At 39.8% G+C, this 17,201-nt stretch overlaps 1 protein-coding gene across 28 annotated transcripts in view; it reads right to left on the reverse strand.

Moving 5' to 3' along the window:
• Positions 1–17,201, reverse strand: part of DTNA (dystrobrevin alpha) — a 414,322-nt gene that overhangs the window by 71,193 nt on the left and 325,928 nt on the right. For all 28 annotated transcript variants that reach the window (XM_043444242.1, XM_043444243.1, XM_043444251.1 and 25 more), the window contains 4 exons: positions 13,257–13,411; positions 9,331–9,436; positions 6,836–7,002; positions 4,223–4,347 (listed from right to left, as the gene is read on the reverse strand). In XM_043444242.1, the coding sequence (XP_043300177.1) occupies positions 4,223–4,347; positions 6,836–7,002; positions 9,331–9,436; positions 13,257–13,411 (553 nt within the window). The remainder of the gene's footprint in view (positions 1–4,222; positions 4,348–6,835; positions 7,003–9,330; positions 9,437–13,256; positions 13,412–17,201) is intronic.

Genomic DNA, 17,201 nt, shown 5'->3' on the forward strand with positions numbered 1-17,201 from the left:
CAGAAGCTGGGTGACAGGGCAGGATGGTGTTCTGAGTCAGGAAATTTTGGTTTCATTATAATGCTACATGTGAGTTTGACAGTACAGAATTTTTTTAAAGATGAAACATGAATACAGTAGCCTATAGAATCTATTTGTGTTGACTCGATCAAGAGTCAAATTTGTGAAGGTTTAATTTTTATCTTAGGAAACAGGAATTAGTTTGGATTCTACAATGAAGAGATTTCTAGGAAAAAAGGAGACATGTTTGTCCCAGTGTATTTATGAGAATGGACATGAGACATGGAAGGTTTTAAAATGTCAGCACAAAATGCAAAAATTCATTGAAACTTTAGGTTTCCAGTACCTGGTGCTAAACTGTGTTCTTGAATTTTTTTTTAAGACACATTCTATGTTTGGTGAGGTCAAAATAGCAGGATTACTATTTAATCTACTCAAACATATTAGCAAAAATTCTGAAAATTAGTGCTTTATACTACTTATCTAGGATATGTCTGATACCTGAGACTAGTTTAAAGCTAATTCTGCTTTGTGCAGTACAATTTCACTTTATAAGAAGGATGTTAATTTCAAACAAATGTGCTCTGTGAATTTTGAAAGGTTAGGTTATATCAGATTTTAAAACACTAAGCAGAATGAAATGTTTTCATTTTAACTTTGGAAACAGTGGAAAAAAATCAGCTTGATGTTTCTGATTTTCTTTTGCCTCTTTATAAATATCTCCATCTTGTTCTCTCTCTAGGAAATGAGAAAACAAGAGAATATGGAATGCTTTTTAAGTAGCCTGGTACATTTAATCTATTGAACCTGGTCACCACAAGGCTGAATTTGCAGTTTCTTAGTCTTTGCTCTTTAATACACTGTGTATGACAAACCTAGACAGTGCATTAGAAAGCAGAAACATCACTTTGCCGACAGAGGCCTATATCGTCAAAGCTATGGTTTTTCTAGTAGTCATTTCTGGATGTGAGAGTTGGACCATAGAGAAGGCCTAAAGTTGAAGAACTGATACTTTCAAACTGTGGTGCTGGAGAAGACTCTTGAGAGTCTCTTGGATAGCAAGGGGATCAGACAGTCAGTTCTAAAGGAAATCAACCCTGAATATTCAGTGGAAGGACAGATCTGAAGCTGAAGCTTCAATACTCTGGCTACCTGGTGGGAAGAGCTGACTCATTGGAAAAGACCCTGATGCTGGGAAAGACTGAGGGCAGGAGGAGAAGGGGCCGACAGAGGATGAGATGGTTGGATGGCATCACCAACTCAATGGACAAGAATTTGAGTAAACTCTGGGAGATAGTGGAGGACAGAGGAGCCTGGTGTGCTGCAGTCCATGGGGTCGCAAAGAGTCAGACACGACTTAATAACTGAACAACAACAACAAATAAATGGCCTTATGTGTAAGGTTCATCATGAAAATGTTGAACCTGGGACACAGGGGCTAACCTTGGCACCAAATAGCAGTTTTCAAAGGGACATATTTCCTCTACAATCACATGGCAAGTTACTTTATCTAACAAATAGGTCACAATTAAGAATTTTAAATACGTTTAGTCTTTTGAAAAAGAAATAGCTCCAGAAAAAGTCACAGAGGCCTAGTGCAAAGTTTTCTTTCTGGACAAGATGTTTGCAAAGGACATTTTTATATAATTGGCATTCTTTTCATAAAATGAAAGTGCTCAGCTTAAAGGCAGAATTAGTTTTTTTTTTTTTGTTTTTTTTTTAATTTTTTTTTCAGAATTAGTTTTAAACTAGCCTCTTGTCTCTCACTGTTTTGTGTCTCATAACCACTTATAAGTCTTTATAAGCTCACTGAAGATTATTGAACTACTTACCAAGTATCTCTTTTGGCAGCAAAAGAATTGAATAGAATAGAGACAGTTAATCATGATAACATTTTCAAGCAAAACAATAGCCAAGAACAAATGCCAAAACACCAAAATGTCCCCATGTAAGTGGCTTTTACATGCCTATGATGATTTAGAATAGCTAAATGAACAGTATGTTTTCAGGTTAGAAGTCTTAGATATCCCCATCCATATAAAAAAGGAGATGAATATCTATTCAGGGAAATAACATCTGGGGAATAATAATTATAAAAATGTCTAAAGCTAAAATAATATGAACAAATCTTTTCTAATATCAATTGGATATTGTACATCTGGAATTTCTTGTGTGTTATTTCAACAATTAAATATTTCATACAATTTGTCTTTTATGAGACTGATGCACTAATTACTGTATTACAAGGCACCGTACTTTGTCCTTTAAAATTGACATTCATCATGGAAACATTATCAATGAGTACAGATCTGTGTTTGGATTCAAGGACTATTTTAATGATCTGGTTAAATATATGGGACTTTTAGCAGAAGAAGGCACATTTCATGTAGAATTTTAGGGGAATCCTGAAACTCTCCATGGAATCCAAACTGTGTAGCTGATGCCCTCAGCTCCGTGAATAACATATCAGATCACATTGCCAATATAAATGAAAGTTAAAACATTTTTACTCATTGGTCAACTAAATCTCATACCCACACACCCACACACACCCTCAATCTTGAGCGCTGACCAGGCACAGAGCCCAGTGTGACTGACGTGAGGCTGGCTTTACTTACACATGTGGCCTCATTTCTTAATTCTGTCTCCAGGTGGGAGGCCTCACCCTAATTCCATCTGCTGCAAAGCTCTTGGAGCCAGGCTATCCACCCTGTCCACCCTCTAACTATCTACCCCACACCCATCAGCTCGGATTGAATGCTGCTCTCTTAGAGGGTAACCCCAAGGAGGGCTGGTAGCAAGTGACTCTGTGGCCCAGCTGAGACAGCCCAAACCTACTGTCAGTTTTTGTTCATTCATGGAGAGCTAAGTGACTGTCCCTGGCTATGGGGAAGTAAGTCAAGACTTTAGAACAGCTTGCATGAGATCACTTTCTGCAAGTGGTTGTTCCTTTGGGAACAACCCAGATCTTTCTACCCCTGGTTTACTTTAAGGCTTATTTTTAGGAGCAAAATTTCCCAAAATAAGTCAACCACATTCTACAGAATCAGTTTACATTAGTTTTTGGATGCTTCTAGACTGTGCAGATTGCTGGGGACAACGAATCCTCAGTGTGCACACAGAAGTAAACCAAACAAAGCCCATGGGATTTACACAAATTCCGCAGACATGCTCAGCACAGTTGTTTGTTAGGATCTGTTTAGGTCCATCAGGGAAAGAGTCACTGCCTTCCTAAGGCTCTGCAGTCCACCACAATGCCTCTAAGGGGTCATGCTCTCAGTCACCTGAAGCAATGACCTTGTCTTGGTGGATTCCTAACATTCAGAGGTCTCATCAGCCCACCTCTCGATGGTACAAGAGGTTGTGCTGAACTGCACAAAACAAAATTCACTTCAGGAGAGGAACCGCCTGTTCTAGAGGCTTTCTGAGGCCCCTGTGACTACACAATCCCACTACACAATTCCTAACTGTAGCCCCAAAGTAGCTAATGAACTTCTTTCTTCTTCTGAGCCCAAGATATCACCAAGGAAGGAATACTTTCTTCTGCCTGAACCTCCTGCTTTCTGAGCCACCCAGGCCTGAGAGAGGGTCCGAGGGGGAGGGGCTTTTGGGAAGATGTGGGTGGTAGCACCATTCCTTGACCCTATTCTCTCTGCTACTCAAACTCACACACACTTTAGAGACATTTTTTTAAGTCCGTTTTTGGATCGTCTGTTGAATTTCCCCATCAATCCCTCCTCTTCAACCCTCCCCTGCACAGGCCATGATTCTTCTAAAGCTATGTAACTTGGGAGAAAACAATAACCACAGCAATAATTTCCATGTTTCCTGGCATCTATAAGATGACTGGCTCTGCAGAAAAAGGAGACAGTGGGCTTCTGGATTAGGGACTCAAAGCACATATGATGTTAAGGTACAGGATGCTTTACTATTGGCCAACTGTGTAAACTCCACTAACATCTGTGTAACTGTAAAATTTTTGAATATTTTCCACTTTGAGGTGAATTATATGGTGCTGCATTCTTGTACTTGCAGGCAGAAGTATTGTATACCCCTCCATGAAAAAAAGAATATATATATATAATCATCTGACTTTCATTCTTTCTTTAAGAAAATAAAATTTAAAACTCGGTCCCTGACAACCGATAGGAAATTGTCTTTGTACGGATCTGCACACGTGTCAATGAAAAGCTGTCTCTCAGTGTGGAGGGCAGATACTCACACGATGTGGGCCAAGTTGAGTGGCTTCTCAGGCTGGTCAGGGAACATGGGGTGCAAGGGCTCACGGCTGGAAGCACAGCTCAGAGACTTGCTTAATGCATTGGTTAGCTTCTTAGCAGGTGATTTCTGGAAGGAAGAACAATCAACACTTATGTAACATTTTATCAGATGATTTGCTTTCATACTATGCTGTGTGCTAAGCCGCTTTAGTCGTGTCTGACTCTTTGCGACCCCATGGACTCTAGCCCACCAGGCTCCTCTGTCCTTGGGATTCTCTAGGCAGGAATACTGGAGTAGGTTGCCATGACCTCCTCCAGGGGATCTTCCCAACCCAGGGGTCAAACCCGAGTCTCTTACATCTCTTGCTCTGGCAGGCGGGTAATCTTTACCACTAGTGCCACCTGGAAGCCCTTCCATGATATATATTCATTTATTCATTCAGGGCCTCTTCTTTGAGAATTTACTCCAAGTCAAGGAGTTGGCTCATTGCAGGGACCAGAATGCTTGGAATTAGCCACCAGGATACCCGCCGCTGGCTGCACACTGTCAGCTGTGAGAAATGGAAGCAGTCATTGGGGTCAGAACATCCGAGTTGGGATTTAATGAACAGCAGGAGTCCTTCTGACAAAATTCAGGGGACTGGAAGGTATCCAGATGGAGGAAGGCCAGGAGACCTAGTTCTGGAGAGGGAAAGCAGGAGGCGGACCACTGAAGTCCTTTATACTACACAGTCCTATCTACTGTGGTCTTTATCTCAGGTGAGGAGGGAGACAATGAACAGCTTCAATCTCAGAGATGACCTGACTCTAGAAGGATTGCTTCTCCTTAAGAACAGAAAATGGTTTGAGAGGGATGGGAGTGGAAGGCAGGAGAGGAGCGGGAGGTTTTGCAGGAACCCAGAAGCAAGATTTTCAGGTGCGGCTGGGTACATCCAATTAGAAGGAAAAGCAGAACTTCAGCATGAGTCTCCAGAATTTAAAGTTCATGTGCTTTCCAGAGGACATGCTATCTCTTTTTCATTTAGCCCGGTGGAATGTTTAATATTTCACAGCCAAGATGATCAAAAATAGTCCACCATATATAATAAATCTTAATGTCAATTTTTCCTTTCAGTGAGAAGAGATTTATAATTTTGTCACTTTCTTTGACACTCAGAGTGCACTACTGGCAATATAAGGAAGTGACTCTCGTCCTCATTATTTAAAAGCTAAGTTACGGGAGCACTGTCCACAAAATCCCTCTTTGACTTTGGCTGGAGACGGAATTCTTAGAACACGTGGATCGGCAGTAGCAACAGCTCTTCCCGCCATAAACACTGGAGCCCCTCTGTCCTCGTGAGGAGTTCTGTTCTACTCTGTAAAGACACTGTCCTATCGTATAACTGCAGAGTCCAGAACTTCTAAGGAAAAGCCTCTTTATTTAACTTCAGTGTTTACACAAAACAACAATTAAAAAATGGTTAGTCTTCAAACACCAGCCCTCGAGGATTTGAGATAGAACACACTGGGTTTCACAAGTGGCTCAGTGGTAAAGAATCTGCCTGCAATGCAGGAGATACGGGTTCGATCTCTGGTCTGGGAAGATCCCCTGGAGGAGGAAATGGCAACCCACTCCAGTATTCTTGCCTGGACAGACGAGCCTGGCGGGCTACCATCCAAGGGATCACAAGAGAGTTAGACACGACTTAGTGACTAAACAACAACAACATTTGAAAACTGGTAATACGCTGACAATAAGAAAATTTTCTCCTACCTTCTATACTAAATTGTATTTCATGATCTGCGCTAGCCTATCAGTTCTCAGCATGTGATGTAGCCGATAGCAACAGGTGGCATTTGAACTGGAATAAATCCTCAGTATACAATGCCTTAGTGAAGAATTCTTATTTGAACTCAGACTTTGACATGTGCTAAACAATTAATATATTTGCACTGAATATCAGTTCCTAATAATGATTCCTCGAAAGAACATTCTGATTTAAAATGTACATTCTTAGTACTCAGCCATAAAAAAAGAACAAAGTGCCATTTGCAGCAACATGGATGAACCTGGAGATGATCATGCTAAGTGTCAGAACACTTTCATCACAAGGACAGGTTAGTATCACATACCCCCTCCAGCAAGCTAGTCACGTGCACTATTCATGAAAAGACGATTTTCTAATATAACCACAATCTTCCCCTCCTTCACCCCAAAATAAACTGATACAGCATCATTAAACCCACATGCTCTCATGTCTTTCCTTCACATTCCAGTCACACCCTTAAAGAACTCCAGACTCTTAAGAAAAAAGGAACTAACAATAATTTTTAGGCAATGCCCACAACCCCGCCCCAAATTGGAAGGAACCTTCACTTACTGTGAAAAGGAGATTATGCTCCAGAAGGCTGTCACCTAAATCAATACTGAATTATCTGCATTCCAAGAAGTAATATCATTGGAGTATTCTTATATGTTGTCTTAGGAAGCTATACTGGGTTCAGACTCAACAAGTAACCCCACAAGAGGAGCAGTGGGCGGGGAAGGAAGGAGTGTGAGAGTAGAAGGTAAGCGTGCCCCCTGGTTCTCTGGCTCTTCCCTTGTGTTCTGGACGACACTCACCCCTCCAACTTACCCAGGACGTGTACTCTTTCATTTGGTGCTGGTTGCTATGGGAACCACCAGCATGTCCCCTCCAGAAGCAGTCTTGACAGAGCTGGTAATTGTGACACTGTTGGCATCGATAGCGAAAGCCCAACATACTCTCACTGTGGCAATACGAACACTCGACCGGGTGGAAGACTGGCGGGCAAGTAAATGAAGAAAAAGACAAGGAAACAAGAGGATGAGTCAGAAGAACGAAAAATACAGCCCAAGAAGAGTTGCATTTTTCTGCTGGATAATATGATTTCCAATGATAGTTTGGTCTGAGAGAAGTACTAAGTTTATTCCTAGACTCTCACGACCCTTTTCCAGCATGTGTGTGGGGGTGGGAGAAATAAAGTGGGCTGGAGGAGAGGGGTTCTTTTAACAGCACATCTCTGTAATACTGTTTACTCTTCTTGCTCCCATCCCTTACCCTACAAGAATGTAAATTACCCAGACTGGCTTGCCTTTCCCCCCAGATGCTCTCTGTCTCCAGGAGACCAGCACAGCTCACTGAAAACTCAGAAGCACAATGGATGAACACAGATGGGTTCTGGGTAGACAGCAAATAATAGAGAAATGGAAAACAAGAGGAAGCAAAAAGAAAGGAAATGGGAGGAAGAGTAGAAAAACTGGAAGATGAGAATACTCAGTTATTTTTTAAAAAATAGAGTAGCTAATGGGCTTACTTAATGAGTGACATTGTCTTCATTTAATAAACAGATTTTTAAAAAATTTTCTGAGGGGCAGATCGATAGGGGCCCAAAGAGATGGACAAATTATCTGAATACAGTTCTAGTTCAGATAGTTCAAGAGACACTTTCTGGCAGGAAATTTGAGTTACAAAGCAGGCAAGGTATGCAATTCGAAGCTAACAAATGATCAGATCCAAGTAATTGCATGTTATGAGTTAAAGATACTAACAACAACAAGAACAATTCTTGCCTTTGGCGAAGTTACTCTCTGGCTAACCAGCTAGAGAAAACAATGAAAAAAAATAAATAAATAAAAATGAAAAGTAAATTGTAGAAACAAAGACATAACCAAATTTTGAACACACTGTCTTCTGAACCAGTATTATATCCTCCTTTTCTGGCTCTTGGGAAAGACCTGAATCTAGGGGCAACTCTTCTGGGACATGGTCTAAAGAACTCATTTCCTGCAACAGGAAATACTGAGAGGAGGCATGAAATTACAACTTTATAATTGGAGAATGACTAGTTCTCAGACTGCAAACAGTAATATGAATTCACCCCACATGATCTGGATCTTGACTGCTGTAGAGATGAATAAGAAGCATAAAAAAACCAATGATTGGTAGTGATTACAGAGAATCTAGTGAGATCTTTCTTTAAATCTTTTCCATGAGCAAAACAGAATAAATTTATAACTTTAACTAAGAGAGATAATAAGCGAAAACACCAAGTGTTCTAAATGGGAATTTAAAATTAAGCTAACTTTAATCCCAATGTATATTAAAGAAACGTGTAGAAGATTCTAGTAAGAGATAAGGGATAAATTATTTTCTATTTAAGGCTGGAGAATTCCCAGAGTTAAATTAAACAATAAATAAGAATATCTAAAGAGCAGATGGAGGCATTGAATTGTTCCCTGTTTAAATTTCTTTAAACCTTGTTCTGAACTGTATTTCATATTGAAGTTTGGATATGCCAATAGTAATTACTTTTATCATAGAACTACTTGCTTTTATAAAATAAAAGTACATGACAAAAGTTACATTACTCATTTCTTTTACATAACTACAGCCATTGGGAGCTTACAATTTGGAGTACATGACTAAAGATTAGCAAGGTGCTACCATCCGGTATTTTCCCCCATCTCCTCCACCTATTCATGTTCAAGTGCTTAGGAAGAAAGAGTCAATGCTAGGTATGCCAACAGTGGAAGTTCATACCTAAAACAAATACTAGAAAATGTCACATTCCTTAGCAAGGTTCTTCTTCAGTTATAGTAAGTTTTAAAGCCACATCTTACTTGTAACTGGGAGGTAGATTGTGATATTTAATAAGTTTTTAGAATGGACCATCCTAATTTTGCAGTGTGTTGATAGGGCTTTACTGATCAGGGAGAGAGGTCAGTTCTATTAAAAATCAGAACTACTAAACAGACCTCCTAAAACAATGATGTTGGCTTAATAACTATAGACTTGATAGTCTAATTTCAATAATTGCCTTAGGACTTTGGGATTAACATACGTACACTCCTATAGATAAAACAGATAATCGACATGGACCTACATATAGCACAGGGAACCATACCCAATATTTTGTAACAATCTACAAGGGAAAAGAATATGAAAACAATATATATACACACACACATATATATATATATATATATGTATATACACCTGAATCACTTTGCTGTACATATGAAACTAACACAACATTGTAAATCAATTATGTTACTTCAAGTTAAAAGAAGGGTTAAACAAATTGCCTTAGCTCAGTATTAAGTACTCACCATTTTCTACATTTGCCAGTCGATGCAGAAGGGGCAGCCAGACCAGGCACTGCGGGGGAGGATCTGACATGAGCGTGTCCAAGAAACTATTTAAGGTGACTTTTTTCTGCATCAAAAAAAACCCACCAAAATTTAGAACCAAGAATAATCTTAACTTACCTGCTATGTAAATATCATTTGAGATGGAAGAAACAAGACATTCAATTAACCCCTAGTACACAAAAAAAGACAGAGCTTGAAACTAGTTCTGAATTTAAAACATCAATTGCTTTTCATACTTGAGCCTACACAGGACTGGATTATCTCTACTGAGGCTGAGTCAATATTATCACAAGGAGGAAAACAATTCTGAGAGGGTCATTTTTCATACACAAGGGACAGGTTGCAAATGATGAGCAAAACTGGAGAGTAGGCATCCTCCATAAAATTTTACCCAATAATACATCATAGCAGGCTCTAAAATTCCCAAATCAGTCAGTCTTCTAAATGTGTAGAACAGCTAACTTCTTCAGCTTCCATAAAAACTAAGTATTTTGTGGTTGTGTGAATGGTTCTGCTATACAAGATGAGGAGTGAATCCTGTTCGGAGGGATCTTTCCCTCCCTGTTAGAAGAGTCTAAAGGAAAAAAAAATCTCTTCTCTCCTTTCTTTTTATATATATCTTATCACAATTCAGTCAGCCTCTGGGTCATTATCCTGGACTTTTCTGATGTAGAAAAGAAATGTATCTTATCTATAGGTTTCTTTCAAAATAACAAAAGAAGTTGTATTTTGTGGGGGTGGGGAGGGCAAAAAAAAAAAAAGACTCCTTGATTGCTTCAGGTCTAGAATCACTAAATTTCACAGGATGTTTCAGGACTTCTGGCAGGGAAAGTTGCTCTGGAGTCCAGGGACAAACAGCTTTGTAAAGCTTGTTGTGGTTCAGTTGCTCAGTCGTGTCCGGCTCTTTGTAACTCCATGGACTGTTCCCTGCCAGGCTCCTCTGTCTATGGGATTCTCCAGGCAAGAATACTGGAGTGGGTTGCCATTTCCTTCTCCAAAGAAGTTCTGCTAATACATGAGATTTCAGTAGTATGAGTGACAAAAAATTTACAAGCAAACTCACTATTTTACTTAAAAATCTGAATTAGAATAGAAAGGTAGCTGGGATAGTTTTATATTTTTTAGATAAGAAATCAGCCCTGAAGAGCTATAGTAACTTTTCAAGGCTTAAATCTTACACTTGGCCTTGTAATTTACAAAAGAGCTGTTTTGATATCCTTTTATTAATTTTTTTTATTGGTAGATATAATTTAGTTATTTACCTCATAATACTGGGCTTCACTGATAGCTCAGTGAGTGAAGAATCCTCCTGCAATGCAGGAGACACAGGAAATGTGGGTTCCATCACCGGGTGGGGAACATTCCCTGGAGGAGGGTGTGACAACCCACTCCAGTGTTCTTGCCTGGAGAATCCCACAGCCTGAAGAGCCGGGTGGGCTCCAGTTTAAAGGGTTGCAAAGAGTCGGACGTGACTGAGCAACTACGCATACACACACCTCATCAAACTAAATAACTTAAGCTTTTATAGGATGGTTGTTCACATTATTATTGTCAATAATTTTATTTTTTAAAGGCTTTATTGAATTTGTTACAATATTGCTTCTGTTTCATGTTTTGGTTTTTTGGTCACAAGGCATGTGTGATCTTAGCTCCTGGACCTCCAGGAACGTCCTTAGCATTATTATTATTATTTTTTTTTTCCTAGCATTATTATTAAAAGAGAAATGATATAAAGAATAAGTAATGAGACAGTACTTTTTAAAAAGCTACTACAATTCATATGGCTAAAATAATACTGTGTTTTAAAACAATCACTTGGGGTGACTTTCCAACGAAGCAATTAAAACAATTTTGGAATTTCATCCTTCAAGTTGCTGCTATAGCCAGCTTATGAAGCACAAAAACAAACTGGTCTGATTATTTATTTATGTTGCCTCTATTTCTACTTCACATGGTTTTATCCATTTTGACCTTTCATCGTACTGGCTTAAAATCACTCCTGGAAGTAAAACAGAGACGCTATGATTTCAACATATAAAAATTTCTCATCATTGAGGGTGTGTAAAAGATTATATAATGAGAAATATCTAGGATACTTCATTTTGAGCAATGGCAACACCTATATAATTCTTCTTGAATATATAAAATCCTATTAGATTAAAAAAGTCCTATTATTGTGGCTGACTTAAATGAGAAATACTCCGAGGCATTAGCATATTTCCTGAGGCTTCTATAATGCACTATAATCAACAAATGTACAAACAAACAAGTAAATCCTGGGAAGGAGAGTTTAGCCCGGGGTTTAATGCAAGAGGCCAGGCAATCAATGATGATGAGGAAAGAGACCTGAGACAATTAGAGAAGGTGAAACTAGCAGGACTTGGCCATCAATGAGCAGGAGACGTAGGTGAATGGATCCATTCTGATGTCACCAGCTTGAAAGGGAAATACAGAGGAGCATGCTTAGTTGGGGACAGAGATCGGGTAGGGATGCCAGCCTGGGGGTGGGGGCATGGGAAAGGTCAGCAAGGCTTCCTGAGTGAGGTTCTCGGGGAGTAGAGTTGATACTTTGCGTATCAAACTATCCCTTCTCTTCTTGAGTGTATGGATACATTGATGACTCTATATACATCCTTGACCTACAGGGGTGCCTGAGGCATTTCTGACCTCTTAGATCACCACATAAAGAGAGCTGAGGTTTTCTTTCTAGACAGTAAAGGCAGCTGTTTAGTGGCTGCTAAGCACTGTTTGCTTATGTAAAGGGCCAAGTATGTCACATACTTGGTGAGTTTGGATTTTTAAAAATTGTAAACAAACCTTCAGTTTATGGATTTCTAAACCTCTACCATGCGTGCTGGAGAATAGTTCTAGACATGTAGATTTTCCACAAGACGGGACAGACATAGACATGGATAGCCCTCCAAACTACGCAGCTTCCTTCAGCTGACTTGCTCCATGCCCAGTTAAGACATGTGGCTCTGAACCCCAACTTGGTGGATGATTGAGGGCCTCCCAGATCCCACAGGGCATGTGCTGAGATTTCTTTTTGTCTCCTTTGCTAAACACTGATGAAACTTAGTGCTGGGTCAGACTTGGGTTTTATGTGAGGCTGAGTGACAATTCAGCCCTTTAGATAATGTGGTCATAACGAATGATTCGGAGGGTTAGGGTGGTCGTTGTTTAGTCGCTAAACTTTGCCTGACTCTGCGACCCCATGGACTGTAGCCCACTAGGCTCTTCTGTCCATGGGATTTCCCAGGCAAGAATACTGGAGTGGGTTGCCATTTCCCTCTCCAAGGGATCTTGCTGACCCAGGGATTGAACCCATGTCTCCTGCATTGGCAGGCCAGTTCTTTACCTCTGAGCCACAAAGGAAGCTCATAGGGTTGTTGCTGCTAAGTCACTTCAGTCATGTCCGACTCTGTGCGACCCCATAGACAGCAGCCCACCAGGCTCCCCCATCCCTGGGATTCTCCAGGCAAGAACACTGGAGTGGGTTGCCATTGCCTTCTCCAATGCATGAAAGTGAAAAGTGAAAGTGAAGTTGCTCAGTCGTATCCGACTCAGCAACCCCATGGACTGCAGCCTACCAGGCCCTCCGTCCACGGGATTTTCCAGGCAAGAGTACTGGAGTGGGGTGCCATAGGGTTGTGAGTAGAGATTAAATTAGACAGTGCAAATAAAGAATTCTGCCTGATGCTGGCTCAAGGTCAGAAAGCACCACCTATTATTACCCAGATGTGCTGCACTCAGTTACTGACTCAGAAGTCATTTGTCAGAAGCTGGAAGACACACTACAGGTTATGATGAAGAAATAGAGACTTGGAGTGACACAGGAGACAGCACCCGCTGAGAGATACTCCCTTAAACAAGTTGTTTCCTACCTGTTGAGAGAAACAGGATCTTGCTGACTGTTCTGTGTAACCGAATGAAGGACCTTCGAAAACTGCTGTGGGTAGCTTGAGAACTTCCCGTAGGAACTGATCGTATCGTCCATAAACCATCACCCCGCTGGAGTCAGAAATCATTGAGAAAATATCTGATGGATGGAAAAGGAAAGATATTTATTCATCACATAAAGATTTCCCACTGTTTTAGCTCAACATATCTACTGCAGATAACAAAAAATGTGGCAGAAATTAAACATAGAATTTATTATGAAAGAATAATACGAAAGCTAATCTTTATGCTGAGATATTCTTGGCATGGTGTTCTCTCTGGTATCTTTTTGTAGATGATTTTGGCACGTAGCATTAACTAGCAATTTGGATAAAATTAGCATATTTTGACAGGACAGAGAACATCTCATTTTTAGTTTGAGGTCAATTATCAACTCATACACATACTCAATGGGAGGAATTTTGTATATGTGAGAAATATGCTGACTTCTTTTGAAATACACAATGAAAATTTTACTATAATGTTAGGGTTTGTGCATATCTAGCAAGTTAGCTATTTACCTGTCTATGAAAGTGTTACTTTGCTTTGTCTTGTCCAGCTGTTTGCAATCCCATGGACTGTAGCCCATCAGGCTCCTCTGTCCATGGGATTCTCCAGACAATAATGCTGAATGGCAACCCACTCCAGTATTATTGCCTGGAGATAGAGGAGACTGGCATAGTGTCACTAAAACTTCTGGGTTTTGGTTTAAGATATGGAAAAATGAAAGACATATAGGGATAAGGATGCAATGAAAACACTTGATTAACTTCTCACAGAAGTAGAAAACTTCCTATAAATCATAGTGTTCTGGGTGGAAGGCAATTGATTTACAGGGAAGGGTTTTTAGGCTCATGCAGTCAAGAGAAGCCTGGCCTTGCCGATGTTTAGTGAGGTAAAGTCAGGGATCTAGATTCCTCTCAGCAGAGCCACTAGCTTTATTGGACCTCTTTTAGCCACTATGTGCACTTAATGAATATTCATGGCATAATTTCCCAAAGCACTCTGTAATTCCTCTGTGGAAATCACTATTGGAGGAAAAGGGTTGGCTATTATATGGTGTGTCGCCGTGCTGGATTGCAACGAGGCCAGCACAGCTGCTGGGATAAACTGTTATAAAGTCAACATGCTACCTCTGTTCATTTTGGACTTAATTTTTCAAGGTCAAAATGTAATCTGGGGACATTGTTTCACACCCCAGTCAGATGTTCAGCATATTACAGGCTTTTATTGGATTATGTTTTGAGGACGTGAACTGGCTCTCTTTTTTTTTAAATACTCCACTTATAAATGATTTCTATTGTGTTTCCAACAGTTAATCAGTTATAAAGCTACAGATATTCTACATGAGCAACAAAAATTAATGATGTTCTCACTGATTTTCACAATGTTGTTATAGTGAATTTCATCTCATGTTTCACTAGAACTAGTCCAAAAAAGAAGTTGCCAACAGAAAAAAAAAAAAGTAACAAAACAAAACCAAAATCCTCTTATGTAATTGCAAAGATAGAAACTCAAGAATTCCAATCCAAAGGAGAAAAAAGAAGCCTTGAAGAAGTAAATGTACTTTCTTATTAGAACTGCCTTCTTGTTTATTTGGGGACAATTTGGCTAATTATAATCTTGTCATCCTGATGATCTTCTAGACCTGGAATTTCTAGGCCAGGGCACATTTTTGAAGAGGAGGTTAGGCTTTTCAAATCCACACTGAAATAATTTAAACATCTCTAACTAGAGTAAAACTTGAAGGGCACCAACAGTGACCTTTCACAAATGTGAAGCTAATATTAAACTCATTTGTACTGATGAAATTCTACCAAGTAATAGCCAAACTAGGGCTATTCACTGGGACTAAAGTGAAATGACTGTTAATGGCCAGTCAGGTTTTTAAAAAGAAATGAGGGGGCACAATATGGTATGTGTTTGTACCTTAATTTGGAGACCTCTGTGTCTCTATCTCTATATATGTACATATGCATGCAGATACATATAATATGCTTATAACATGAAATATATGTATATCTATACAATATAGAGGGCTATTTCAAGGATTAAACTAGTTACTAGATGAAAAGCATACTGATGTATGCATGGCATGTAGTATACAGTACAGAAATGTTGTATCTTTTTCTTATTGATTTCACATCACACTTTCTGCCACTCACCTTGTATGTTTAGATGCTGCCTCCCCACTAGGATTGTTCTATAAGGTTCCAAATCATATTTTAAATTACCTGTGTGTTTCCTACAGCTCCACACAATGTTACTTTAGAAGAATGTACATTCGTGGATTTATTAAACTAAAATTAACTTGGCACGTAACAAACATGTGAAATTGCACTAAGCCACGGATACACAGGGAAAGCAGGACTTGGCTCTTGCCCCTGGAAGGTCCTGGTCTAACGGGGATGACAGAGACGCGCTTACATCATGGGTGAGGCGACCCACACGTGATAACAAGCTGGTGTGAGCCGAGGAACAGTGGGGTGTACGGGTGCGACAGGAGCTCAGAGACGGTTCCCAGAGGGAGGAGCGAGGCAGGGAAGATTTCCTTACCAAGGGGACTTGCCGGCCAAGTGTACAGGACATGAGTGATGAGAAAGATACTGAAGAATTAAAGGCAGCCCAATGAGTTAGAAATATTGCCCTGGGGATAGGCTTGGAGGCAGAACAACCTATTCATTAATAGAAACTGAGGAAATACACGGTGTTTGCCATAATGATAGTTTTTTAAATAAAACAAGCCCTCTTTAGAAGCTTTAGAACAGCACCTGACATTCCAGACTTATGCCACTGGATTAAGAAATCTTTAAGATCCGTAACAACAATAATCGGATCAAAGATATTTTGACAGAAAAGGAGTATATTACATTAGGTCAGTTTATGTATAGGGCTCTGTGTCCCACGCCTGCAGGGGGCGCCCTCACACGCTCTGCCGCCTGAGGGTACCTGAAGAACACCCTGTATATTGGCTCCTGGTGGCCCTGAGTATTGGAAACTGGGGTACAACGTGGGGGTTTCTTGTCCCTTTTAATGCATTTAAAGCAACATTTAAAACTCAGCTTCAAATTTTCTGCTGTTTTCTGCTTTTTTGCTTTTTAAAATTTCTAAATTATTTTCAGCCAATTACTCTTGCCCCGTGTTCCCCAAATGAAGGGGCTAGTTGTCATGGACTAAATCTTTCTCATCTCTGTGCACAAAAACAGAAAAACTGCCGGACTAGCACAGTTGTCATACTGGCTTAAAGGGAATTAGAATTTAAAGAAGGAAAAATAAATCTCTCAAATTCTGAGACATTCCATATCCTTTTGTTTTATTTTCTTACTATATAACGCAATGCTTATTACAACATTATTACCCTGCCTGTTTTATGACTAAATGGAAGCCAGCAAAAGGAGACTAAAGGAAATCCTTGATTCTGCTCACCAAGTCAGCCATGGCTGTCTGCGGGTGGAATTGCCCATATTTCCTCATTCAGTCAATGGTTATCTAAGGTGACTAAGAACATTCACTTTTTATTAATACAAATTTTGGAGAGGTTCTACCAGCCAAACTGCTTTTAGCTAAATTGCTTTTGGTCAAATTGCTTTCAACTGACTTAGCTGGGAACCATTAAAACTACCTTCATGGGATTAACTATTCAAAGAGTGACTCCTCAGTCAGACAACAGGGACACCACACTCAGTTATTCAGGTCTGGGGGGAAGGCAACGTGATATGTTGTTATCACACTATCTGTTTTTCTACAGAATTTGTGACACTCTGCAGCTTCTTTCTTTCATTTTTTCTTTTTGATTGGGACCATTTTTATAAGTCTTTATTGGATTTGTTACAATGTTGCTTCTGCTGTTTATGGTCTGGTTTTTTGGCCTGGGGGCGTGTGGGATCTTA

Source organism: Cervus canadensis, chromosome 23 (assembly GCF_019320065.1).
Source record: "Cervus canadensis isolate Bull #8, Minnesota chromosome 23, ASM1932006v1, whole genome shotgun sequence".
Lineage (NCBI taxonomy): Eukaryota > Metazoa > Chordata > Mammalia > Artiodactyla > Cervidae > Cervus > Cervus canadensis.